Source organism: Symphalangus syndactylus, chromosome 8 (assembly GCF_028878055.3).
Source record: "Symphalangus syndactylus isolate Jambi chromosome 8, NHGRI_mSymSyn1-v2.1_pri, whole genome shotgun sequence".
Lineage (NCBI taxonomy): Eukaryota > Metazoa > Chordata > Mammalia > Primates > Hylobatidae > Symphalangus > Symphalangus syndactylus.
Window position 1 is genome coordinate 11,324,689 of NC_072430.2, and position 27,739 is coordinate 11,352,427.

At 39.4% G+C, this 27,739-nt stretch overlaps 1 protein-coding gene across 1 annotated transcript in view; it reads right to left on the reverse strand.

Annotated features, from left to right (window-relative positions):
• The window catches only part of LOC134737359 (uncharacterized), an 80,964-nt gene that overhangs the window by 47,203 nt on the left and 6,022 nt on the right, over positions 1-27,739 (reverse strand). Inside the window, exon 3 of the mRNA XM_063644840.1 lies at positions 7,113-7,160. Within this exon, the coding sequence (XP_063500910.1) occupies positions 7,113-7,160 (48 nt within the window). The remainder of the gene's footprint in view (positions 1-7,112; positions 7,161-27,739) is intronic.

Genomic DNA, 27,739 nt, shown 5'->3' on the forward strand with positions numbered 1-27,739 from the left:
ATGTCCAATTGCAGTTTCTACAGAAAGAGTGTTTCAGAAGGGCTGAATCAAAAGTAAGTTTCAACTCTGTTAGTTGAATGCACAGAACAGAAAGAAGTTTCACAGAATGCTTCTGTGTAGTACTTATTTGAAGATATTCCTTTTTCCACTATTACCCTCTTAGCGCTCCGAATGTCCACTTGCAGTTTCTACAGAAAGAGTGTTTCAGAACTGCTCCTTCAAAAGTAAGGCTCAACTCTGTTAGTTGAATGCAGGGAACAGAAAGAAGTTTCAGAGAATGCTTGTGTGTAGTTTTTATTTGGAGATATTCCTTTTTCCACTATTACCATCTTAGCGTGCCGAATGTCCACTTGCATTTTCTACAGAAAGAGTGTTTCAGAACTGCTTAATCAAAAGTATGGTTTAACTCTGTTAGCTGAATGCACAGATCAGAAAGAAGTTTCACAGAATGCTTCTGTGTAGTTTTTATTTGAAGTTATTCGTTTTTCCACTGTAGGCCTCTTAGCGCTCCGAATGTCCACTGCAGTTTCTACAGAAAGAGTGTTTCAGAAATGGTCAATCAAAAGTAAGCTTCAACTCTGTTAGATGAATGCACAGATCAAAAAGAAGTTTCACAAAATGTTTCTGTGTAGTTTTATTTGAAAATATTCGTTTTTCCACTGTACGCCTCTTAGCGCTCCGAATGTCCACTTGCAGTTTCTACAGAAAGAGTGTTTCCAAACTGCTCCATCTAAAGTAAGGTTCAACTCTGTTAGTTGAATGCACAGATAAGAAAGCAGTTTCACAGAATGCTTCTGTGTAGTTTTTAATTGAAGATATTCCTTTTTCCACAATACGCCTCTTAGCGCTCCGAATGTCCATTTGCAGTTTCTACAGAAAGAGAGTTTCAGAACTGCTCAATCAAAAGTAAGGTTCAACTCTATTAGTTGAATGCACAGAACAGAAAGAAGTTTCACAGAATGCTTCTGTGTAGTTTTATTTGAAGAAAATCCTTTTCCCACTATATGCCTCTTAGCCCCCGGAATGTCCACTTGCAGTTTCTACAGAAAGAGTGTTTCAGAACTGCTCAATCAAAAGTAATGCTCAACTCTGTTAGTTTAATGCAGAGAATAGAAAGAAGATTCAGAGAATGCTTCTGTGTAGTTTTTATTTGGAGATATCCTTTTCCACTCTATGCCTCTTAGCACTCCGAATGTCCACTTGCAGTTTCTAAAGAAAGAGTGTTTCCAAACTGCTCAATCAAAGGTAAGGTTCAACTCTGTTAGTTGAATGCACAGAACAAAATGAAGTTTCACAGAATACTTCTGTGTAGTTTTTATTTGAAGATATTCCTTTTTCCACTATAGGCCACTTAGCCCTCCGAATGTCCACTTGCAGTTACCACAGAAAGAGTGTTTCAGAACTGCTCAATCAAAAGTAAGGTTCAACTCTGTTAGTTGAATGCACAGAACAGAAAGAAGTTTCACAGAATGCTTCTGTGTAGTTTATATTTAAAGATATTCCTTTTTCCACTATTACCCTCTTAGTGCTCCGAATGTCCAATTGCATTTTCTACAGAAAGAGTGTTTCAGAACTGCTCAATCAAAAGTATGGTTTAACTCTGTTAGTTGAATGTACAGATCAGAAAGCATTTGACAGTATGCTTCTGTGTAGTTTTTAACTGAAGATATTCCTTTTTCCATTATAAGCCTCTTAGCGCTCCGAATGTCCACTTGCATTTTCTACAGAAAGAGTGTTTCAGAACTGCTCTTTCAAAAGTATGGTTTAACTCTGTTAGTTGAATGCACGGAACAGAAAGCAGTTTCACAGAATGCTTCTGTGTAGTTTTAAATGAAGATATTTTTTTTCCACTATACGCCTCTTAGCGCTCTGAATATCCACTTGCAGTTTCTACAGAAAGAGTGTTTCAGAACTGCTCAATCAAATGTAAGGCTCAACTCTGTTACTTGAATGCAGAGAACAGTAAGTAGTTTCAGAGAATACTTCTGTGTAGTTTTTATTTGGAGATATTCCTTTTTCCACTATAGGCCAATTAGCGCTCCAAATGTCTACTTGCAGTTTCTACAGAAAGAGTGTTTCAGAACTGCTCAATCTAAGGTAAGGTTCAACTCTGTTAGTTGAATGCACAGAAGGAAATGAAGTTTCACAGAATGCTTCTGTGTAGTTTTTATTTGAAGATATTCCTTTTTCCACTGTAGGCCTCTTAGCCCTCCGAATGTCCGCTTGCAGTTTCTACAGAAAGAGTGTTTCAGAACTGCTCAATCAAAAGTAAGTTTCAACTCCGTTAGTTGAATGCACAGATCAGAAAGAAGTTTCACAGAATAATTCTGTGTAGTTTATATTTGAAGATATTCCTTTTTCCACTATTACCGTCTTAGCGCTCGAATGTCCACTTGCATTCTATACAGAAAGAGTGTTTCAGAACTGCTCAATCAAAAGTATGGTTTAACTCTGTTAGTTGAATGCACAAATTAGAAAGCAGTTTCACAGAATGCCTCTGTGTAGTTTTTAATTGAAGATATTCCTTTTTCCATTATAGGCCTCTTAGCGCTCCGAATGTCCACTTGCAGTTTCTACAGAAAGAGTGTTTCAGAACTGCTCAATCAAAGGTAAGGTTCAACTCTGTTAGTTGAATGCACAGAACAAAATGTAGTTTCACAGAATTCTTCTGTGTAGTTTTTATTTGAAGTTATTCCTTTTTCCACTATAGGCCACTTAGCCCTCCGAATGTCCACCTGCGTTTTCTACAGAAAGAGTGTTTCAGAACTGCTCAACCAAAAGTATGGTTTAACTCTGTTAGTTGAATGCACAAAACAGAAAGAAGTTTCACAGAATGCTTCTGTGTGGTTTTATTTGAAGATATTTGTTTTTCCACTATACGCCTCTTAGCGCTCCGAATGTCCACTTGCAGTTTCTACAGAAAGAGTTTTCCAGAACTGCTCAATCAAAAGTAAGGCTCAACTCTGTTAGTTGAATGCAGAGAACAGAAAGAAGTTTCAGAGAATACTTCTGTGTAGTTTTTATTTGGAGATATTCCTTTTTCCACTATAGGCCCATTAGCGCTCCGAATGTCCACTTGCAGTTTCTACAGAAATAGTGTTTCAGAACTCCTCAATCAAAGGTAAGGTTCACCTCTGTTAGTTGAATGCACAGAAGGAAATGAAGTTTCACAGAATGCTTCTGTGTCGTTTTTATTTGAAGATGTTCCTTTTCCACTGTAGGACTCTTAGCCCTCCGAATGTCTGCCTGCAGTTTCTACAGAAAGAGTGTTTCAGAACTGCTCAATCAAAAGTAAGGTTCAACTCTCTTAGTTGAATGCACAGATCAGAAAGTAGTTTCACAGAATGCTTCTGTGTAGTTTATATTTGAAGATATTCCTTTTTCCACTATTACCCTCTTAGCGCTCCGAATGTTCACTTGCATTTTCTACAGAAAGAGTGTTTCAGAACTGCTCTATCAAAAGTATGGTTTAACTCTGTTAGTTGAATGCACGGAACAGAAAGAAGTTTCACAGAATGCTTCTGTGTAGTTTTATATGAATATATTTGTTTTTCCACTATGAGATGAAACAGGGTGGGAGAGTACATAGGGAGGCTCATAACCTCAGTGTGGTTGGAGAAAACAGGCTGAAAGGAGAAACGGGAGAAAGTTACAAAGGGTATCAAATGTGTTAGTAGTGGAGGGAAAAGCAAATATTGAATACGACCCACAGATCTTGGATAACCCAGTGTTTGGTAGTAACTTACATGAAAGGTTTTGACAAAATAGCGGGATAGATGGAGAAAATAATAAGTAAGTGTTATATTTCCTCAGTAGAAACAAACAAACAAAAAACGTGTAATCACAGCCTGATCTTTTAACTGGCCTCCACTTATCTTGCTGCCTGGATTGGCATACATATTCCGCTGCCTGGAAACTGCCCAACACGTTTGAAAGGTTGTTGCTCACTATTACACCCAGGCATTATTGCTTCACCAGCTGAGTTGTAAGGGGCCTCCAGGTGGCCTAGATTGTTCTCCTTATCATATACATTATTTTCATTTATCGATTTGCCCAGAACATCTAATGAAATATTACGGACACCAATAACATGAATACAAACATAGCTATAGACACTAAAATGTAAATTGATGTCTTTTGAAAGGCTGTCATGTCTCAGATGCTAAATTTGGAGTATTTGCTTCTAATAAATAAATAGCTTGCTTTAATCATTCTGGTTTATGAATATAATATAGGGGAGCAGCTTTGATTTTGCCCTTAATCTTAAAAAACAATTAGCGAGGCATGGTGGCAGCACCTGTAGTCCCAGCTACTCAGGAGGCTGAGGCAGGAGAATGGTGTGAATCCAGGAGGTGGAGCTTGCTGTGAGCCAAAATCATGCCACTGCACTCCAGCCTCGGCGACAGTGTGAGACTCCATCTCAAAAAAAAAAAAAAAAGATCATACAAGGAGTAAATGATGATTTAGCATAAAACACAGTTCATAGAACTCAAACTTTGTTATTTTATGGGATTATACTAACCTATTACTATTCAAAATTTACCATTTCAAAAGAAGAAACATTGGTCTGGGAAAATTGCCATTGCTTATACAGAATAATGGAGGAATCTTTTTGAGCACAACAATTCTAATGATATTCCTCATCACTGGTTCCAAAACCAAGCCCAAGGAAGGCCTGCATAGGGATAACGTGTAGAACACGCAAAAGAAACACACATCACCAGCTCCTCAACCCAGAGCTCCAAGGGAATGGCCAAGGAAGCTGTATTGTCCTAAGAAATTTGAGATTGTTTTGACTTACATTAAATCCTGCTCAATCATATGTATGTACACAGACACACACACACACACACACACACACACACACACAGACGGTGTCGTCAGTGAAGCCTCTAACAATGCATCTTGACTGGATAGATTTGACAATTAAAATGACTGGAAGAAAATAGGGCTTCATAAGTGGCACTTACTATTCACATAACACATTAAAAGGACATCTCCTAAATTAAATCTTGTCTATGATAAAAAGGCAGACAATCATGACCCAAGGCTAATTTATAACCGCAGAAATGTTCAAGACAGACCAATGCTTGCTATGTTTAGGAACTGACAAGAAAGTACAGGTCTTTATAATCTACCATTTTGCTTCATTTCATACCAGGTGACCTTCATAATGCAGGCAATAGAGAATTGCAAGATTTGTCGGAGATTTCAGGTCTTTGGAAAGCTATGCCCTTTCACAAGAACAACCGTGGAAACAGGAAGAAAGTCAACTCCCACTTAAGGCAATCAGAATTTACAAATATTCCTTCCTTCATTGAAATTTCAATAGGCACTTCAATATTATCTTTAATTCTTTTGTTACAATCATACATCACATAACATTTTGGTCAAGGATGGTGCACACACATGACAGTGGTGCAATAAAATCATAACACTGTATTTTTACTGTACCTCTTCTATGTTTAGACATGTATAGATACACTTACTGTATAGATATAAGTAAGCATATAGATATACTTAACTGTTGTGTTACAATTGCCTACAGTATTCAGTGCAGTAACATGCTGCACAGGTTTGTAGCTTAGGAGGAATAGGCTATACCATATAGCATAGGTATGTAATCAGCTATAGTATTTAGGTTTGTGTAAGTAAACTCTGTGATGTTCATACAATAATAAAATTGTCCAGCAATGCATTTCTCAGACATACCCCTGTCATTAAGTGACACATGACTATGTTAGTTAACACTGAGGGAACTTCATGGGAAATGCACTCTGCAGCTCCATCATAAATAGAAACCGTTTATGTCAAAAAACACATAAAAGCATACTTGCAAGATTACAATTCCTTCCAGATATTTCATTTAGTATCTCCACAGATCACTAACTGCCTGAATAGCATTCTTGAGTCTCCACTGCCTCACATTTGATTTCAGGTCATTCCATCAATTGTCAAAGACGCATCCAACATTAACTTTCCAATACTGGTTTGGATTGTGCCAACATTGTCATCCTGGGCCACAACAACACAAAAGGCTAACTCGGTGAGTTAACATAGACACTGATCAGTGAGATTTTGCTGACGGGTGGTACCATTTTTTACCAAGATCAAGGGTATTCATACCTTCAGGCATATAGATAACATTGAAAAGGGCAGGTTCGTAGATAAAAAGGCGATGAGGAAGGGTTATTGCAGGATACATGAGCTACGGTGTCTCCTGTTTAACCTGAGTCTGAAGAGATTCAAAGTGAAGGTGCCATGCATGCCTCTTCAATAGTTCCATGTCGATTGATTTTCTGGGCTACACTTCCCAGCATTCAAATTGCTAAATGCATATAAATGACAACTGAATATTTATAACCTAGATTTGTGCTTTTGAGTGACCTTATCTATAGTTATGTGCTTCAGTGATCTAACTTGGGGTTGACTCCAAACTTTGATAAAGTAAAGACCCTGCTTATTCCTTGAGTATTGCTGCACTGACAACTGATTTAGTGAATGCCACTGTGAAAATAATAAACCTCTTGGTGAATATATTTAGACATATCTTGTAACCTGTACACATCTTAACCAGGGATGTTACTTGATCTTTCTATGTACAGGAGTGTGTGGAGATAGAACAACATACAGGATTGTAATTGTTTCCTGTGAGACTAATAGAAAATTCAAGCTAGTGAAGTATGTTTATGCATGGCACACTTCTCACCAGCAATTTTAGGAAGTTCTACCCACAACCCATATGTCTTTTGATATGTGGGTTACCTTGGAGAGAGAAAAAGGAACTCTGAACACAGGCACGAAATCCTTTAGAATTTTATCTAGAGTTGGACTTGTCCCAAAGCTTTTGTATAAACTTGCTTGATGAGCAACTGTTGTCCACTGGTACCTTCACTGTACAATCCACACACAACCAAACTTCACAACTGGAGTCCTAAATTTGCACTTTGTTTGGTAAAGTTGAATGAAAAATGGTCTTTTAAGCTTATGCTCTCTTATGAGAGCTGTTATTAGATTAATTTTACTCCAAGATATGCCAGTTAGGAAATAACTTCCAATATAATTTCACCAGCCCCCTGTGGGTGGACTAATTAGTCATACATCACACTTACTCTGGTGGTGAAATGCCTCAAAAGAAGGTCTGCAGAGTGTTGCTCTACCTAGAAGGACATGAATAAAGAGACATAAAAATCATTCATTAAGAAGGAAGAAGACTTTCCTTGCCTAGGTTTTCACTTGTAGGATCCAATTAATTTTATCACTTAATATTTTGTCCTGGTGGGCATTCATTTTACAAATTTGTAAGATCAGTAGAAATGGTAACTTTCAGAAATCAAACTGTAAATGTTCTGTAGACGTTGACAGAAAGAGCTATTTGGAGCTGTGCTTTTGCCAATTAGACACTCTGAGAAAATCTGTGAAAGGATATTTTCAGGAAGTCATTGAACCCCCTAAAAATCAAGTTTATTGCTCTTACCATAAATATAAATAATTTATTATCAACCATTTTCAATATTCTAATAAGTAACCTTTATTGTTCATTTCATTGGCATGATCTACGTAGACACGTGATTTATCTTCTTTTGCAATAAATTCAGAAAATTTGCTGCCTGGAAAAGCCATGTTTTAAAATTACCACCTGTTTGATGATTTTCTTATAAAAACATTTCCACTTAAGTATCTATCTCTATTTGTCCTTTATTTTCCCTTCCATTCTAGCTCTACCCCTTGTCTCCTTTGTGTGTCTCAGGATAAGTGCCCTATAACATTATGTAATTCTGGAAACCCTTCGATACAATGTTATTACATGTAAAAAAAAAAAGTATGTTTTAGCAAACTCTTTGTTCACAGATTATCTTTGACTACTTGCCTATTAGACAATTTTTGTAGGCTCCATATGCTATTAATTTATATTCACTTTTAGAAGAATTTTCATCAAAAGCAAAAGTCTTATGTAAATTGATTATATGCTACTTGTACTTCTGTGTATATATACACACAGAGCCACATACATATATGTAACTCCGGAGGCCTGCCTGGACTGTTTAATAACTGTCCTGAACAAGAGCAAGAAAAAGCTGGTCAAATTTCAAACAACAGGTTGAACTGGGGAGCTCACATTTTGCATAAAATAGACACTAGCGGCCTTTAAAAATTAAACATTTCTACTGTTTTAAAAAATTGTAGCCATCATAGTATGAGGAAAAAATGTAATAATCCTTTTTAATTCTTGCCATTTTATTAACCACAGAGTCCTTACGCCCTAACTTCATTGGTATCCCTTTGAGATTAAACAGAACACTGAATTTAAAATTCTGAGAAATAAATAATTACACCATTTATTTGAGGCACTCTTTCACCTTTCAAGAACTATTTTGAGAATTCATTAGCTAAATATTGCTATAATGCAGGCTAGTAATAAATGGAAATAACGAGTTCATTGTAAAGTTTAAACTCATGATGGTATGATCTGGAATTTTTGTTAACCTAGAATACATAATTAGCTCTAGAGGTGAAATGAAAGACAAAATCACTTTACATATTAGTAAAAAACAAATAATGTAACTTTATAAGCTACTGCTGTTCTTTTGCTCTTGGGAACCAGTGACATCTCTAATTAGAGAACATTATGGAAAGGTTAAAGATGAGAATACATGCAGTCTGTCTACAGGAAACCTCAACTGTTCAGGTTAATGAAATGTTTGCAGAAGTCATATTAATTAGCAGGTTCACAGGAAACTAACATTTATTGTATAAATTCCATGGTAAAATGTATTAGGGCTCCAGGCACACAACTGTGCGCCATCTACGTTACCACACAATGCCTACTTCTTTCCGTCTTTATTCATTTCTCTCCTAATGGTCTGTATGTTATTGTTACATAGTTCGAAAAATCTTCCATGAGGCAGAAATTTCATTTAATGATATAGCTTTGAAAATAAAGAAAAACAGTAGAAACTTTCTATTTTCTTATAAAGCAGTATTGTTGAATTTTCAAAGTTTCATTTATGTAATGTCACAAAGTGACAAACGTATTTCTTTAATTCCCTCTTGTTGTTATTTTTGTCTAACATCAACCAAAGCCATTTCTTTCATTTGAAGGTGAAAACTGCTCATCAAAATCCAGTTTAAGCTGAGAAACAAATAACTAAATTTTGCATGAGAGATTATACACTGCATAAGTATAAAACAGCACCAGAAACAATGCTGGATCAGCAATTTTAAAAAAGATGAACGCAGGTTATCATCAAATCAATTGTTACCAAGACACCAATTCCACCTCTAGGCCAGAAAATTAGCCACTTCCCACAGGAAAACAATAATTGAAGACAAAGTTTACCAGTGAAAGTTGGTTATTTTTTTTTCCATCCTTGCATCAACTAAAATGATATCTATAGTTCCTCTTAACACTTTTCTTACTTTCAAATATCTGGGTATGCTTAATTAGCTGAGGCCATGTTTCATACGCACATCTGGCTACAAGGGAAACTGGGAATATGAGCCCCAATCCTAATGTTTGTAGAGTATTTAGAAATTTGAGAATTCCCTCCAAATAAAGAGTTTTTTAAAACACTGTTAGACAAAAAGTTTGAATTACAAAATGTGGTAGTAGCTCATGTCTAACTCAAATGCAGGGAAAAAAACTATAAACTCTAAAAAAAAAAAATACACATTTGATGGTAATAAGAAACAGAAAATAGGCAGAAATAGTAGAATATTTGACCACTGATGAAGTTTTTAAACATTGAATAAAGAAAAATTGCAATGATTTAAATTTGCATCAATGCAGCTTCACACCTGATGACACTCCCTGGTCTGTGCAAAATTGGATGTCTACGAGTAAAGCAGTGAGTTTTACTAGCTTGAGGAATAAGAGCACAGAGTTCCAGGCTGACAGAAAAGAAGAACTGGGAAATTTGAATGACATGGGAGGAAATCTCACACAAGTGAAAGCCACAGAGGAGAATGTCACAGAGGAAAAATCTAAAATCAGCACTTAAACTTCATTCAGATATATGACGGCTGCTACATTTCACATTGATAAAAAGAGACTCCATAGAATCCAGCAGAAAACAACAGCTAAATTGCTAGTACAGAGCAGATATTTCAACCATTGCATATAGCTCAGGAGTAAAAGTTTGGTGTTTGACTGCACAAAGAAGACCAATATTAGAAAAGAGTCACTCTTCAAAGGAAAATAAAAGAACCTATCTCTACAAAATATCATCCTAATAATCTAACATATAATTTAACCTGTCTAGACATAGAACCAGGAAAATATGATGCATAAGAAAAAAGTAAACAATGGATTAAGATATTGAAATGGCCCACACGCTGGGATTAGAAGATAAGAAATTTAAAATAAGCTATTGTAAGCATATTCAAGGATTTAAGGAATAGACAGTCATAAGAGTGAATATATGGAGAATCTCAACAGAGAAGTAAAAACGATAAAGAAATAATGGGACAAATTTTAGAACTGAGGGACAGAATATCTTATATAAAAATGACATCGTACGCACATACCAGCAAATTAAAGGTGGCAGAAAAAGCTATCAGTGCACTTAAAAACAGATCAAGAACAATTTTCTAATACAGTTAAGAATACAGAGGAAGAAAAATAATAAAAATAGGGCCAGTCTAGAACTAATATAATTGGAGTCCTAGAAAGAGTAGAGAAGGAGAAAATGAGACAGAAAAAGCTATTTGAAAAAGTAAAGACCAAAAGTTTTCCTAATTGTCAGCATATATCAACTTACAGGTTTAAGAAACTCAAAGAACAGAATAAAAATAAAGAACCAAATGCAGACATACCATAGTCAAACCACTGGGCAAAAAAAGAGTAAATCTTGAAAGTAGCTACAGGGAGGGAGAAAAATAATGTACATACATGGAAACAAATAGACAGATGACCTGTCATCAGAAATGACAGTTTAAAAAGCAATGAAACCACATCTTCAAAATAAAAAAAAAAACCTGTCAACTCCAAATTCTATAACTAGAGAAAGTAATTCTTGAGAAAATAAAGATTTATTCAGATAAAAGAAAGCTTCGGACATTTGTCATTAGCAGAGCTAAATACAAGAAATGCAAACGGAAATTTTTCAGGCTAAAGAAAGATAACAACAGATGGAAATTCTGAACTACAGGTAGCAAGGAGAAGCTCTAGGAATGGCAAGTGCATCAACATGAAAAACTAAGGCTTTTTTCTTTTAGTTTTATAACAAACAACTGATGGTTTAAATAAAAAATTAAGTGTACTGTTGATAATGTATGTAAACTATTCTAAATTAATAGCTCTAACAGGAGACTAAACGCAACAATTTTGCTGCAACATTTCTTTATGTTACATGAAAACGTTGACTGTTAACAGTAAGTGGACTGCGATAAGCCCAGGGTGCTGATTATAATCCCTAGAGAACCACCACATCATATGAAGACATTCTTCTAAAATGCCAATAAAGGAATTAAAATGGAACGCCGAATATTGTTCAGTTAATATAAAAAGGCATGAAAGAAAGAACAGAGGAGCAAAAAATGATGGAACAAATACAACATAAGAACAAAAGAGGCTGGGCACGGTGGCTCAGGCCTGTAATCCCAGCACTTTGGGAGGCCGAGGCGGGCGGATCACGAGGTCAGGAGATCGAGACCATCCTGGCTAACACAGTGAAACTCCGTCTCCACTAAAAATGCAAAAATTAGCCGGGCGTGGTGGTGGGCGCCTGTAGTCCCAGCTACTCGGAGAGGCTGAGGCAGGAGAATGGCGTGAACCCGGGAGGCGGAGCCTGCAGTGAGCTGAGATCGCGCCCCTGCACTCCAGCCTGGGCGACAGAGCGAGACTCCGTCTTAAAAAAAACAAAAAAAGAAAAAAAAAGCAAAATAGTAGGCTTAAATCCAACCTTATCAATAATTATTTCAAATGTAATTTAAATACTCCAAATAAAACACAGATTGTCCATCGGTATATTCTGTTGTATGAATATACCACATTATCTTTATTAAGCTGCGAGTAAAATAATTTCCAAGTATACCATGGAAACAACAAGCACAAGAAATCTTATGTGGCTATATTAACAGAAGAAAAAGTAGACCTCCAAACAAGCAATATTACAACAGAAAGCTATTTCATAATGATCAAATGTCAAGTACTTATGAAGACATAATTCTGTATTGCTAACTGATAGAATAACTAAAGAAAGTTAAGATAAAATAATTTTGACAACAGCTTGACCTAATCAATATTGACCAAGACGATAGAATATATGTTCTATTATGCTACACGTGAAACATTTATCAATAGACTATAGACCACAAAATATCCCTCAAGAAGTTTCAAAACACTGTAATCATAGAAAGTATGCTCTCTGACCATAATGAAAATGAGTTGAAATGGGTAAAAACAAGCTACACAGGAAAGTCTACACTACTGGAAGATTTAAATACACCTTAAAATGCCCTTCAGCTCAAGGAAGAAATCATAAGTAACACCTTAAAATACATCGAACTGAATACAAATAGAAATATACTATATCAAAATGTGTGGGATAAAGTTAAGCAGACCCAGAGTAAAGTTTTTGTATAAATGCTTATTCTAAAAAAGAGAAGTTCAAAACAATTGAACTAATTTTCTACCTTAAAAAGAAAATCTAAAACAAGAGAGCAAATTAAGTCCAAAACAAGTAGAAGAAAGGAAATAGAACAGAAATTAGAAATCAATGAGACAGAAAACAGACACAGGAGAAAATTAACATGGCCAAAAGTTAGTTCTGTGAGAAAGAAAGAAAATGCAAATTATAAATATCAGGGATTAATGAGATTGTACAGTTGTAGACACAAGAGACATTAACAAGATAATGGAATATTGCGAAACATTTTATACCAATTTTCATTACTTGGATGAAAGGGTGAATTCCTTGGAAAAAAAAACTTATAGAAAAATTCACAAGATTAAATGGAACATATGAATTGACATTTATTAAAGTAATTAATTGTCAAATACTTGCACATAAAAACATAAAACTAAAGAAAATAAAAAAATAAGCAAACTCCAGATCCAAAGAGTTTTGCTGGTGAATTCTTTCAAACATTTGAAAAAACTAAAATGTTTAAATTATTTCAGAAATAAAGAAGGGGGAAATTCCAAACTCGTTTTATGAGTCAGAATTCTGATACCAAAACTACAAAACCCAGGAATGCAAAACTGATTTCAGCTTAAAGAGCTATCACCATTCTAATCTGTGATTCTAATGAATTTGGCTATCTTAGATACTTTATACAAGTGGAATCACACAGTTTGTCCTTCTGTGACTAATTTCCTTTACTTAGCATTAATGTCCTCTAGGTTCATCCATGTTGCATATTGCAGGGCTTTCTGTTTTTAAAGCTGAATAATACTCCGTTGCATGAATATACCACATTTTCTTTATCTATTCATCTGCCAATAGACATTTACCTTATTCCCACATTTTCATTAGTGTAAATAATGCTGCAATGAGCCTGAGAATCAGAGAATCATCCCAATTTCAATCCTTTCAGATAAATAACCTGAAGTGAGATTGCCAGATCATATAGTAGTTCTACTTTCTTAATTTTTTTGAGGAGCCACCGTACTGCTTTCCATAGAGGCTGCACAGTTTTACATTCCCAGAAACACTGTACAAGTGTTCCAATTTCTCCCCATTCTTAACACTCATTATCTTTTTCTTTTAATAAGACCATTCTAACAGGCTTGAGGCAATATCTCTGTGGTTTTGATTTGCATTTCCCTGATGATTAGTGATGCTGAGCATTTTTTTCATGTACCTGTTGGTCACTTGGGTATTTCATTTGGAGAAATATCTATTGCTGATTAAAAAAAGAAAAAACTCTCAGCAAGCTAGAAAAAGAAATTTTCTCGAAGTGATGGAAAGCATCCATAACAAAACATATAAACAATATTATATTTAATGGTGAATGTGTAAATGATTAAACCACATAAATTAGGACAAGAAAAGCATGTCTGTGTTCGTCACCTCTATTCAACATTGTACTGGTGATTCCAGACTTTGAGTATAAATATTTAGGGGACAACTGTTGTCACTGAAGCCCAAATCTTGGTCATCCTCAGAAAAAAAAAAAAAAAGTTGATTAGGTTGTATATAATCTAATTCTACTTGCTTTGGGCTTAATTTTAGAGAAATTCAATTAAGTTGCTTAATTTAAGCAACTTTTACTTAAATTAAGCAACTTAATTGAATTTCTCTAAAATTACAGCTTGTATCAACTCTAGAATTTATTGGGCACCTCCTAGGACATAAACACTGGAATTTGGTGAGAGACATCAGGTAGGAAAGAGCCTGGCTCTGACATAAACTCAACACACAGAGGGGGACATATGTTATGAGACTGACCTGCCTTCTCCATCTCATAAAAGGGGTTCTTGTTGCTGGTAACACAGATTAAACTATTTCAATTTCATTCAAGATAAAAGGATTAGCAATTGTATGTAAGATGAAAAAATCACCCCTCAGGAAGACAAAAGTCTCACAAAAGGATATTTAAACTAGCCAACACTTTGAAATTTAGGCAGAGATCGAGATTTCTGGGTGAACTAAAGTAGCAAGAACAAAGTAGAGGCTCCAATTCTAGGAAAAGGGGGCCCTAATAAGATTTACGATCCAGAAACTCAAGAAATCCAGACAGAAGGATGCAGTCTCCGCATTCAAGGCAGTAGCAATACCTGGATTACGAAGCCAATCCCCAAAGCAGGAACTCATAAACACAAATTGGATTGAGGAAGAAGCTTGCCCACCAGAAGATTTAGGTTATTACAAGGCAGAATGTGATAGAGAAAACGAGCATGGGACTGGAGACAAAAGGAGGAAGCCCCATGATTACAACTAGAATATAACTGTCAGAGATGGTGCAGAAACAAGACTGAAGAGAGAACTCCTTAAACCCCACGTGCCTTACGTCAGGACTGATCCTGGACACAGGCTGGACAGCATAGCCTGCAAGTGCTGAGGGAGGAGGCGTGGGCTCCGCTGTGAGAAGGAGAAGGACATAGAGCTGAAAAGCAGATACGGGTCTTGAAATCGCGCAGAGGGTTTGGGCCTTTGTTGCTCTCTGCCAGCAGCTGCCAGTAGTTCTCACACTTTGGCTGGCATCAAAATCACCTGGGGCAGTGGTGGGGAGGGGGAGAGTGTTGTGAAACCACAGGTGACCAGGCAGAAAACACCTCTATGTTTTCCAATTCAGTAAGTACAGAAATCTTAATTGGAACAAGGTGGAGGTCAGACATTGATAGTGCTGTGGACTGCTCCAGGGACATAAGCATGATCTTTAGAGAAGTGGCTCTAACCAGTTGAGGGCAACCACTGGACAGAGAGAGGTCCAGACCAACCGTACACAGAGACATCATGCAATTACACTTTAGCAACCTCTCCAAATAACATGTCTCTTAGTGAAACTTGGGAGGTTGAAAATTAAAAACATAAAATCCAGTGGCATTTATGTATCCTAGGCACTTACATTTGTCTGGTTCTTCCACTTTGCCTTTGCTTGGTTAGAATTTTGGGTAGATAAGAGGTGGACTTACATGTGCTAGTGTGAGAACTTTGATACACTCATTTAGACATTGACCTACTATCTTGATGTTTGAAAGCTACAACCCAAAGAAATTTCTTTTTACATAAAACAAATTCAGCCCTTGCCTTCCTTATAGATTACATCTTCCACTACCAGTAATAAAAAAGTAACAATATGCATAAGTCAAAGTATCTTCTTAGATCCTCTGTAGTGTTTTATTATTTAGTTGTGTGAATTAAAGTAACTCTCAAAATTTCAAGGATGCCTGAGAAGCAATTCATGTTCAAAGGCTGCCCTCTTGTGACAATGTGTTGTATGTTTTACTGTAAAAGTAATCTTATTTCACCTTATAACCTCTACAATCCAATTCATAACAGCATAAAAAGGAAATAAAACCTTACATAATTTTGAATTTTAGAAAGTACCTTGTTTATATGGCTCCTTAGATAATGAATAGTCAATTTGGTAAATATTCCAGTGAGTTGAAGGTTTGAATCCATCTCACTTAACTAGCTTGATGGATATATTTCTAAACCTATACAACCCACTCCTCTGCTTGTAAAAAATTAAAGTTAGCTGTAGATTGAGATGTCAGTGACACAGTTTATAGAACATAACTTAGATTGTCATCTACATTACTGCAACTACAAATACCACCCTCAGATTGAAGAATCAGTTTTATCAGTAAACATCTCTAATTGAACTACAAATGGTGTATGTCTTCTGGCTTTTACAAGCTCTTGGTCTAAAGCAGGGGATATACGATGTAAAAATTACAAAACAAGGCCACGCGCGGTGGCTCATGCCTGTAATCCCAGCACCTTGGGAGGCCGAGGCGGGTGGATTACAATGTCAGGAGATCGAGACCACCCTGGCTAACACGGTGAAACCCATCTCTACTAAAAATACAAAAATTAGCTGGGTGTGGTGGCGGCGCCTGTAGTCCCAGCTACTCAGAAGGCTGAGGCAGGAGAATCGCTTGAACCCAAGACACGGAGGTTGCAGTGAGCTGAGATTGCAGCACTGCACTGCAGCCTGGTGGCAGAACAAGATTCCATCTCAAAAATAAATAAATAAATAAATAAATAAATAAATAAATAAATATACAATAACAGTGACTATAATGTTTTGTGATGTTAAACTTTGAGAGCTTTTTTATTCTTTCTTTTCCCAAGTCCCTTTCCCAGTTCCAGGAGCAGTTATTCTAAGCTCATTGACTTAAAGGAATAGAAACAAAAGGTTTGGTGGAAAAAATAATAACCTGCTATCATTTCTGTCTTTTGTTTTTTAAAAGCTTGAGCATTTGGGAGAATTTGGAAAGATTGTGGAGTAAGTGCAAAGAAGGAATTCGCTAACAAAAATTATATAGGGTAAAATGAGTTTTTTCCAGGTTAGAAAATACTCACTCCCTACACTCCTACCTTCCTTTCCCATAGTTAAGAAGAGGAAAAAGCAAAGGCCTCTTGGTAGCAGTGGTGACTTAGGCAGTTTCTTAGAAATATTCTAGAAGGCATAGTCATCTTTAAAAAAAATAGCTACAAGGATATGTCTAAGCAGAAGGGACCATGGGCCAAATTACGAGTAGACTTTTGCATTCCAGATATGGTAAAGAAGAAGCAGGAAGCCGGTGGGCCTAAACAGGCCGCACAGAAATGGACAAGGAATAGGCCAGCAGCAGCTTGTGGGGACAAGATGTCAAGCCCCGAATGTGAAACCCACCATCCATCCTCCAAATTCTGGCTCTGTTTAACAAGGCTGTGGTCTGGCACTAGGTGCCACCTCAGTGACTAAAGCATAATTCCCCGTCTCCTGGGAGTGTTGACAGCTGACTCCTGGCAACAACACTCACAGCACAGTAAAGTTCCTTCACCCAAGTTCATGTCCCTTCTCAAGGCATCCCACATCCGAGAACTGCTTGGTACAGAAATATAATGGCCTGGCTTGCTTGCTCCAATTTGAGGTCATTAGGTAAACTCACCAAGATCCCTGTAGAGCGGGCTGCGGCCATGATAGTGATTGCATTCCAGCCAGCTTCGTGCTTTGCCCAATCCTATTGCTTTCACTCTTCGCAGGTGTTGGGAATATCCATTTCAACTTCCTTGCATGCAAATCTCCAACTCCGAGTCGGTTTCCTAGGTCACCTGACTGGTGACATCTCTATCACTATCACAGTACTTAGAGGGGAGCATCTTAAAATGATTTAAGGCTAACTGCCCTAAGAGCACAGACAGATGGTGGCTTAAAATAGAATTTAAGTGGGTTTAAAGAACATGAAAAAAGTTGACATTGCACGCTCATATGAGCTTATGGATCAAACCATGCATATGATTTCTAAGATCCCTTGTGCAGTATATATTTGCACTGTTTATAAATGACATCCCCTTGAATTGAATTCAGTGCAATTCAAAACAGTAATTTGTGGGAAAAGTTAGGTATGCAGATAGCCTAGACTCTACAGAGGCACACATCATTTGGAGAATAATAGTGAACTGGCTGGTCTATGAGGGAAGAAAACAGTGAATATAGACTACTAGTGAACAAGGATATTTTCTCATATATATTCAAATTAAGGTGAATTTCTTTACAGAATTATGCCTTAGAAAAAGTATTTCCCTATATATGAATCCTCACAAGTTTTCCTACGATGAGTGCTTTTGTGATTATTTTGAATAACGAAGTAATATTTAAGGAAACTCTCTTGCCCTGAATGTACTTTATGTCAATTGATGTTGCATATAGAGATCATCAGAGTGAAGCTACAAGAAAAGGAGGAACATTACTTAGCAAAGACTTAGAGAATTAGTCCTAATAGTGTGAAATCACAATTTCAAGTGAGGGAATAAATGCAGCTTTTAATGATTACTTAAATGAAGTTTAACTGTAGCAGGATCTACAAGAAATTCGCAACCTTTGGCTCCGGTAACAGAAACTCAGGATATACGCCTTTCAGGGCTTTTGGATTCTGCATCATATTGAGAGAGACTCCTTTAAACAAGCAATAGGAAACTTTCTGTGACAACATAATAAATTCAAAAAGTTCTGTAACTCAGACAATGTAGATAGAAGTGAGGACTTTGGCCTAGACAGCCCTGTTCACTCTAAAGATGGATTAAATAATGAAAAAGATATTGATATCAAAAATTCAATCAGGAATTTGATTAAAGCATTTCATTAAATGTGATAATTTCTTAGTATATTATCTCACATATGCAATATTCATGTGTAACAAATTAAATACAAGTAAACATTTGACTATAATATCTGCAGCATAATTTCCATATCAATTTACATATTCAGCTTTGCTCACGTGAAAACTTGGATCTTCTCAAGAAGAAAATTTGTGAAATCTTTAATTCCTCATCCCCAGAAATGTAAATAAGTCAATATCAATATTGTAAGTCAGTGATTTGTTCCTAGGAAGACAGTAAAAATTTTACAAAAATGCTTTAGAGCCCTTCTCATTGTAAACCTAGAAAACAGAGAAAGGCTCTCTGATGGAAAAAGACACACCTTAGGGAGGAGGACATTGCAATGGGAACATGCCTGACAAAAGAAACTATGTAGATTCAAATGGTGAAGGAAGACAAGGTCTTTAAAAGAAAAACGATCAACCTGGAAGCATGGGGGAGTAGAAACAAATAAAGGAAAAATGAAGAGGCTTATGTAATTGTTTCGATATAGTTATCTTCAACTATACAGATCAACAACAAGGTCGATGTCAGTTGAAGGTTGGGCAGGTGGTTGCTGGATAGATGTCCTCGCAGAAGTGTATTTTGTGTAAGGTTGCTATGGCCTTTGTGCAAGGTTGTGGTTTTTGTGGTATTTTGTGATAGTTTTTGTTATCAGGCCTAGAAGCATGAGAACCCTCTCTTCAAGGCCTTCTCTGAATCTATTTGTCCAGGTTTTTTCTTTTCCTTTTAAACATTAGTGACAGTTTTGATTCTGATAACTTTCATATCATGATCCCTAATTTCAAAAAAAAATTAAACATGTAATTTGTTAGTGATGTATTTGATAGGCTTGGATTTGTGAGTCACCTCTACTATCTATAGTGGTAGATATATCTGAGCCTGCTTACACCAGACTTCCATCGGATTTTCTCTTCAGTGGAATTGGAAGAGGGGGTTTTGGAGAAGGGGATGAAGGAATTGTGCTGCATCAGAGGTCCCCATCTAACACCACAGGGACTTTTCCTGTGCTCTTGCCAGGCCGTTGTATTAGGCTGATGCAAAAGCAATTTTGGTTTCGTCATCGAAAGTAATGAGACCATATGACTTACAATGTCTGTGCCATGACCAGCTTCTAATAGCCTCCGAGGACCCCTCTGCCCTGACACATACTGTCCTGGAACCACGTCTGCCTTGTAACACCTGAGGTAGCTGTCACCATGACCAATCCCTTCTCATCTTTACTCTACATGCAGGTAACAGTTATAATTACATCTCTGTGTATTCACAGAACAATTAGTACATCTAGGACTTCTACAAAATTTCCCTATCTGATTTTGGTGTTCTGGTGTCCTGGCAGCTCTAGCCATGAAGGGATGATGCTTTATGAGCATTTCTGTTGAGTTTTTTGCTTTTCCTCAGAAACTGATTCCAATTTTCCCACATATGTTTGACAATTTGTTTGAATTCATTTATTCTAAACCCATTATTTCTTGTCTATTATTTAACAGGGAGGGGGGCGAGGGATAAAAGATTACAAATAGGGTGCATACAGCAGGAGGTGTACAGCCACCCTGGGATATGACTCCGAACATCCACGGAGAGGAGAGGCTGCTATTACTCCCAATATCGCAGGGGGTGTACATCCATTCTGTGACATTGTTCTTAATATTCCAAGGCAGAGAGGTTGATATTACTCCCAATATCACAGAAAGTGTACAAACCCGTGTGATATTGTTCCTATTATCCAAAAGAAGACAAGATGATATTACCCCCCATATCGCAGGAGGTGTACACCCACTCTGTGATATTTTTCGTAATATGCAGGGCGGGAGAGGCAGGGGGACGAGGCGCCCCACGCGAGGCGGGGACTGAGAGCCAGCCCCTCTGCCCCCCTGGCTCTTAGGACCCGCGGTGGACTCACAGCCTGTTTACCATATTGTGACTAATATCATCTTCCCCTCTGGAAATTATCAACTATTGCACAGACGGGTGTACACCGGCTTTCTACAGAGGACGTACACCCGTCTGTATTCGAGTAATATCATCCTCTTCCTCCCTGAAGATTAAGAACAGTATCACAGGGGTGTTTCTACTCCCTGCGATATTAATAACAATATCACAGAGTGGGTGAACACAGCCTGCGATGCTGGAATTATTATCATCCTCTCCCCCTCGGGATACTAGGAACAATATCACAGAAGGGGTGGACACTCCCTGCGATATTGGGAGTAACGTCATACGCTTCTTCCGTGAATGTTAGGAGCAATATCACCGGGTGGCTGTACATTCATTGCTATGTTGCAGTCATGTCATACTCTACCCGCTGGATATTAGGATCAGTGTCACAGGGTGAGTGTACACCTACTGCGATATTAAAACTAATAACATGCTGTCCATCCCTGGATATTAGGAACAATATCACAGGCAGGTGTACACCTCCTGCGGTATTAGGAGTCATAATATTGTCAATTATTAAACATCAGTCTCATTAATAACTATCAATGGTAATATTAATTCATAGTATAACGTTATTAATCATTAATGATTATTTTAAAGAGAGGATTATGCATGATTAGAATTATTACTATTAATGTCATTTTTAATATTAGTTATTAATCTTAATATTTATCATTGTTTTATTACCAACATTGGGAATAAAATCACCCTGTGATATTTTTCTTCATATTATAGGGAGATATTGCTTCTAATATCACAGTGGGTGTACCCCTCATGTGTATACTCTGTGACAGTGTTGTTTATATCCTAAGGAGGTATTACTCCTAATGTCACAGTGGGTTTTCACCCTGTGTTATCTTTCTTATTTGACCTGACTGCTTTTTTATCCCACACTACAAAAGGAATGGAACAGATAAAAAAGATATGGAGATTGGACCGTGCTGCCGTGTGGCCGCTGCAGGACACCTTTAATATCCCTGTTTCTCAGGCTGTCGACGAAGGGGTTCAGCATGGGGGTGACCACCGTGTACATCACTGAGGCCACTGCAACCTTTCTGGGGGAAGAGGACACATCTGAACTGAGGTACCCTCCAACGTCTCTTCCATAAACTCAGAAAACAACTGACAGGTGAGACCCACAGGTGGAGAAGGCTTTACACTTCCCACCTGACGACGAAAGCCTCAGAATGGAGGAAACCATTTTATAGTAAGAGGAAAGGGTCCCCGAGGTGGGAAGGAACCCAAATACGGCAGCAGGAAAATACATGATTATGTTATTGGTGAAGGTGTCACAACATGCAAGATGGGGGAGTTGAGAAGGGTCACAGAAGATATTAGGAATTTCCGCACCCTTGAAGCAGGTCGTTAGCAAGGCAATCAAGTTGTGCAGCTGGGAGTCTAAAAGACTGAGAAGGAAAAAAAAAAAAAAGACAACAAAACTAGGAAGCCACAGAAACACGGGTTCATGATGGCCGAATGATACAGAGGGTGACAGATGGCTACAAACCGGTCATAGGCCATCACACTCAGGAGCGTGTCTCTCTTCCATGCCTCGAAAAATGGCAAACAGAGACATCTGAGTCAGGCGGCCTGCCTAGGAGATGACTCTGCTGTGAGATTGGATGTCCACAATCATCTCGCGGACCGTGGTGGAGGTGAAACCCATGTCAGGCGAGGACAGGTTGGAGAGGAAGAAGTACATGGGGGTGTGGAGGTGGGAGTCAGGGCTGATGGCCAGGATGATGAGCAGGTTCCCCAGGACCGTGACCTGGCACATGGACAGGAACAGCCCGGCGAGGATCGGCTGCAGTTCTGGATCCCCTGAGAGTTCTAGGAGGAGGAATCTAGAGACATCGGTTAGATTCTGTGGGTCTGCATGGTTTGGACACCTTTTGCCTAGAAAAGGGCGTTGAAAAATGGGAAACAACTAAACCAACACCCGGCATTGTGTCTGCATTTTGGATAGAAGCAATTCACAAGTAACATTTTCAGATTTCAGAGCAATCCACGCTCAGCAATATTTTGCAGTTCTGACAAACTCACTTGTCTTCTAATGCTTTCATCATTGATTTCTGTGTTCTTCACTTCTTGCTGTACACGCCTGCCTTAGAGATACTAGATTCAAGAATGTTCCAAGAACCAGATCATCATATATAACAAATGCGTAACTGCTAGAAAATACAGCCTATCTTGTCCGAAGAAAAATACGTAACAAAGCCGTTCTCTTCACTTGAAGAAAAAGGTTATCCTAATTAAAGGAAATTAAGAACTCAAATATTTTATTTTATTTTATTCTACTAGATTGATACAAATTCCCTTGATTTAGAACATTTATAAACACTGTATAGCAGCTGAGACCAGGCGGGGCGCGGTGGCTCACGCCTGTAATCCCAGCACTTTGGGAGGCTGAGGCGGGCGGATCACCTGAGGTCAGGAGTTCGAGACCAGCCTCAACATGGGGAAACCCCGTCTCTACTAAAAATACAAAATTAGCCAGGCGTAGTGGTGCATGCCTGTAATCTCAGCTACTCGGGAGGCTGAGGCAGGAGAATTGCTTGAACCTGGGAGGCGGAGGTTGCGGTGAGCCGAGATCGAGCCATTGCACTCCAGCCTGGGCAACAAGAGCTGAGACCATGTCAGCTGGAAATGAAATGAAAGTTGATAGTTCCTAAGCAGAAACTGGTTCCACATGCCAGTTAGGTCCTAGTGATGTCATCGTTCCGTTTTCTGACTTTTCACCTTCAGCAGGAATAGTAATTGCTTCCTCAAATCGGTGGGTCTTCTTTGAAAATTCACGTCAGCTACAACTCCTGTCTTTAGCTTAGGTGGACTTAGAGTTTTCATCAGAAAGTTCGGCCAGACGCGGTGGCTCACGCCTGTAATCCTAGCACTTTGGAAGGCCGAGGAGGGTGGATCACGGGGTCAGGGGATCAAGACCATGCTGGCCAAAATGGTGAAACCCTGCCTCTACTAAAAATACAAAAACTTCTCCCGGTATGGCGGTGGGTGCCTGTAGCCCCAACTACTCGTAAGGCTGAGGCAGGAGACTGGCTTGAACCTGGGAGGCAGAGGCTACGGTGAGCCGAGATCACACCACTGCACTCCAGCCTGGGCAACGGGAGCAAAACTCCGTTTCAAAAAACAAAAAACAAAAAGAATCAAGTAAGTTGAAGTCACACTGATGACAGCCAATTGTTGTGAACCAAGGAAGTGTCAATTCAAGAATTAACATAGATTTTGACTTTTGCTACCTCTTCTGTGCCAAGCAAGATACAGGCTCTGGAGAATCAGAAACAACAGAGACTCACTTGTTCCTCTCACAATACTCAGTACTTACTGAGATAAGGACAAAAGAAAATGTCCTGTCTGGAATGCAGGGAAACCGGAACTTCAGGTCAGGGGATATTTCCATTGAACTATATGGAGTTGAAGCTTAAAATAGTAACGAATGTATGGGAGATTCACTTGGCCTTGACTTTCCACAACCATCACAGAGAGATCACGCAGCGGGCACCCACAATAGGTTTCATCATCGCTCGCTTCCATTAGATCACCTAGAAATCAGCTCAGATGAGAGTGCTGAGTCTCAGAGGATGGACATCTCACCGCCTGCCACACACAGAAGTAGAAAGGGTGGTATTCCAAATTCATGGCCAGACTCTAAGTCCCGGGTACTCTACTTCATGGTCTTCCAACTCTCAAAAAGTTGTGGTTTGCGTTTTGCTTTTTGAGACGGAGTCTCGTTCTGTGGCCCAGGCTGGAGTGCAGTGGAGTGATCTCGGCTCACTGCAGCCTCCGCATCCCAGGTTCAAGCTATTCTCCTGCCTCAGCCTGCCGAGCAGCTGAGAGGACAGGCGCCCGCCACTACGCCCGGCTCCTTTTTTTCTATTTTTAGTAGAGACGGGGTTTCCCCGTATTGCCCAGGCTGGTCTCGAACACCTGACCTTGTGATTTGCCTGTCTCAGCCTCCCAAAGTGCTGGGATTAGAGGCATGAGACACCGTGCCCAGCTTCCAAAAGTTGTAAGCAGAGCTCAGAGGTCTTAACCACGGGCACGTCTGAGGAGCATTTTTTGAAACGCTTTCCAGCTTCCTCAGTAGGAATGGAAGCCAAACTCTGAATCAATGACTCCTTTGAGGCAGTCGAGAGCTGTAAGGAGAGCCAGGAACAGGGGCAAGGGAGAGATGCATCCCGAACGATCCTGTGCCCATTCTTTCTGGAACCTTTGATGTGATCTCAGCTGCCCTTTCTCTACTTGACACAGTGATTGTGGCACCCACTGGTCTAGCTGTGGTCTACAAGGAACCCCCAAAGGGAAGGGCACAGTGAGCAGGGGCATTGGCCTGAGTGACAAGGATTTGAGAGGGCAGGTTGGATGCAGGGAGAGGATCGGCCAAATGCCATGTGTCCGGACTTAGACTGCCTGGTTCAAATTGGACTTCACCCTTTTTGACTTCCTGATCTGGTACAAGTCCTATGAAAATGCGTTGCTCCTTCTCTAGTCTGTAAAATCATCATGAAATGTGCACTCGTAACTGGGAAACTATGCAGATGAAATGAAACAAGCTGCATAGAGCACAGAGCTCAGAGCCTAGCCTTTAGGAAGCCCTCAGTAAGGGTTAATGATGCCCTGGTGTCTGTCTTCATCCTCTTTATCCTCATCATCACCTTCATCATCTTTGTTGTTCTTAGGGAATAGTTTAGAGGGACTCATTCCCTGCTATCTTGGGTGAGGTGTCTATGAAAAGGACAACTCAGTGGGGGAGGAAGGCAAAAGTTTGAATAAGATTTCTGAGGCCCCCTCACCACAAGCAAGAACAGAAACTCCACAGTCTGCTGAGCTGACAGGTTGCACCTTGGTCTCCTCCCATCTGCCCACCGCACTGTCCTGTTTGTCCTGAGGATGAGGAAACAAAGCGAGGCTCCCGAACGTCCCTCAGCTGAACTGCCCTTCCCCCCTGCTGGGCCATGACCGCGGAGAACAGGTCCACTGCCCTCCCTGTGTGGTGCACGATGGAGGCTCAGACTCCGTCCTCAAGGCTGGCAAGAAGACAGGGTGAGACATGAGCCTCCTGATACAGGTGACGGGTGTGGAGCCCCCAGGACTGGAACCTCAGACTGCAGGGCTGGAGGCACAGACTGAGTATTGACTATTCTTTGGCCTGGGGGGCTCAAGGCACAGAGCTCCTCATTAGCCAAAGTCGCCCAAGCTCCCCAATCTCTAAAGATTTTCTCATAAGACTGCAGGAAGAAGAAGAGAAAAGGGAGTGTCCGTAGAAGCTTTGGGGCTCTTCCTGTAATCAGGAGGAAGCTTTCGTGTATTCTTCGCTTCTTTCTTTTCTTTCTAAAGATCCAACTGCTTTCATTTTCATCTTTTATTATGGGAAAATATACCACGTATCAATACTAAAAGTTGTAAATAGATATGATTGCATCTAGAATGGCCGGTATAAACATTGACAATTTCCACTATTTTTCAGTTGACAGTTGAATGACATTAAGTACCTTCACATTGTTTAGCAACCATCACCGCTGTCATCTCCAGAACAGTTTTCTTTCAAAATGGAAATGGCACCCATTCACCAAACTCTCCATTCCTCTCTCTCGCCCACCCCGGGGGCCACCATTCTGATTTGCAACTCTATGAGTTTAACTACTCTAGGCACTTGATGGAAGTGGAATCATACCGTGTTGAATTTGTTTTCCTGTTTTTTTTTTTTGGTGGGGGGACAGAGTCTTTCTCTGTCGCCCAGGCTGGAGTGCAGTGGCGTGATCTCGGCTCACTGTAACCTCCACATCGTGGGTTCGAGCGATTCTTGTGCCCCAGTCTCCCGAGTAGCTGGGATTACAAGCATGCGCACGCACGCCCAGCTAATTTTTGTGTTTTTAACAGAGACGAGCTTTCAGCATATTGGCCAGGCTGCTCTCGAACTCCTGACCTTAAGGGATCCGCCTGCCTCAGCCTCCCAAAGCGCTGGGGTTACAGGTGTGAGCCACTGAGCCTGGTCGTGTTTATCCTTTTGGGATTTCTTTATTTCACTGACGATGTCTTCAAGGTTCATCCATGTTGCAGCCTGTGTCAGAAGTGCCTGCCTGGTTTTCTTTTTTTGGTTTTAATTTCGTTTTGTTTTGTGTTTACATGGAGTCTCACTGTCGCACAGGCTGGAGTGCAGTGGCACAATCTGGGCTCACTGCAACCTCCGCTTCCCGGGTTCAAGTGATTCTTGTGCCTCAGCCTCCCAAGTAGCTGGGACTATGGGCACACGCCACCACAGTGGGCTAATTTTTTGCATTTTTTTTTTTTTTGAGACGGAGTCTTGCTCTGTCGCCAAGGCTGGAGTGCAGTGGCACGATCTTGGCTCACTGCAAGCTCCACCTCCCAGGTTCACGCCATTCTCCTGCCTCAGCCTCCCAAGTAGCTGGGACTACAGCTGCCCGCCACCACGCCCGGCTAATTTTTTGTATTTTTAGTAACACGGGGTTTCACCGTGTTAGCCAGGATGGTCTCGATCTCCTGACCTTGTGATCCGCCAGCCTTGGCCTCCCAAAGTGCTGGGATGACAGACCTGAGCCACCACATCTGGCCAAGATTTTCTTTTGTTCCCACATCTAAGTGAGGACATGTAATATTTGTCATTCTGTGCCTGCCTTACTTCACTTAACATACAGACCCTGCAGTCTCATCCATTTTTTCTGCAGTGGAGAGCATTTTATGCCTTTTTAGGCTGGATAATACCGCATAGTGTGTGTATACCACAGTTTCTTCATTGAAACAAAATTCAAAAAAGCAAATATTTTTAAAATGTCTCGGAATGTGAAACTTTAGGGATACTGTGCCCATTTTATTCTTTTCTATTTCCCATTTTATTTATATGTAAGTGTAGAATAAAGCAGGAATCAATGTGTGTAGAGATCTGTGACTTCAACAAATGTAAAATGAAAATGCTAAGTGGTGGATGGGCACCGTCACTCACGCCTGTAATCCCAGCACTTTAGGAGGCTGAAGCGGGCGGATCACCTGAGGTCGGGAGTTCAAGACCAGCC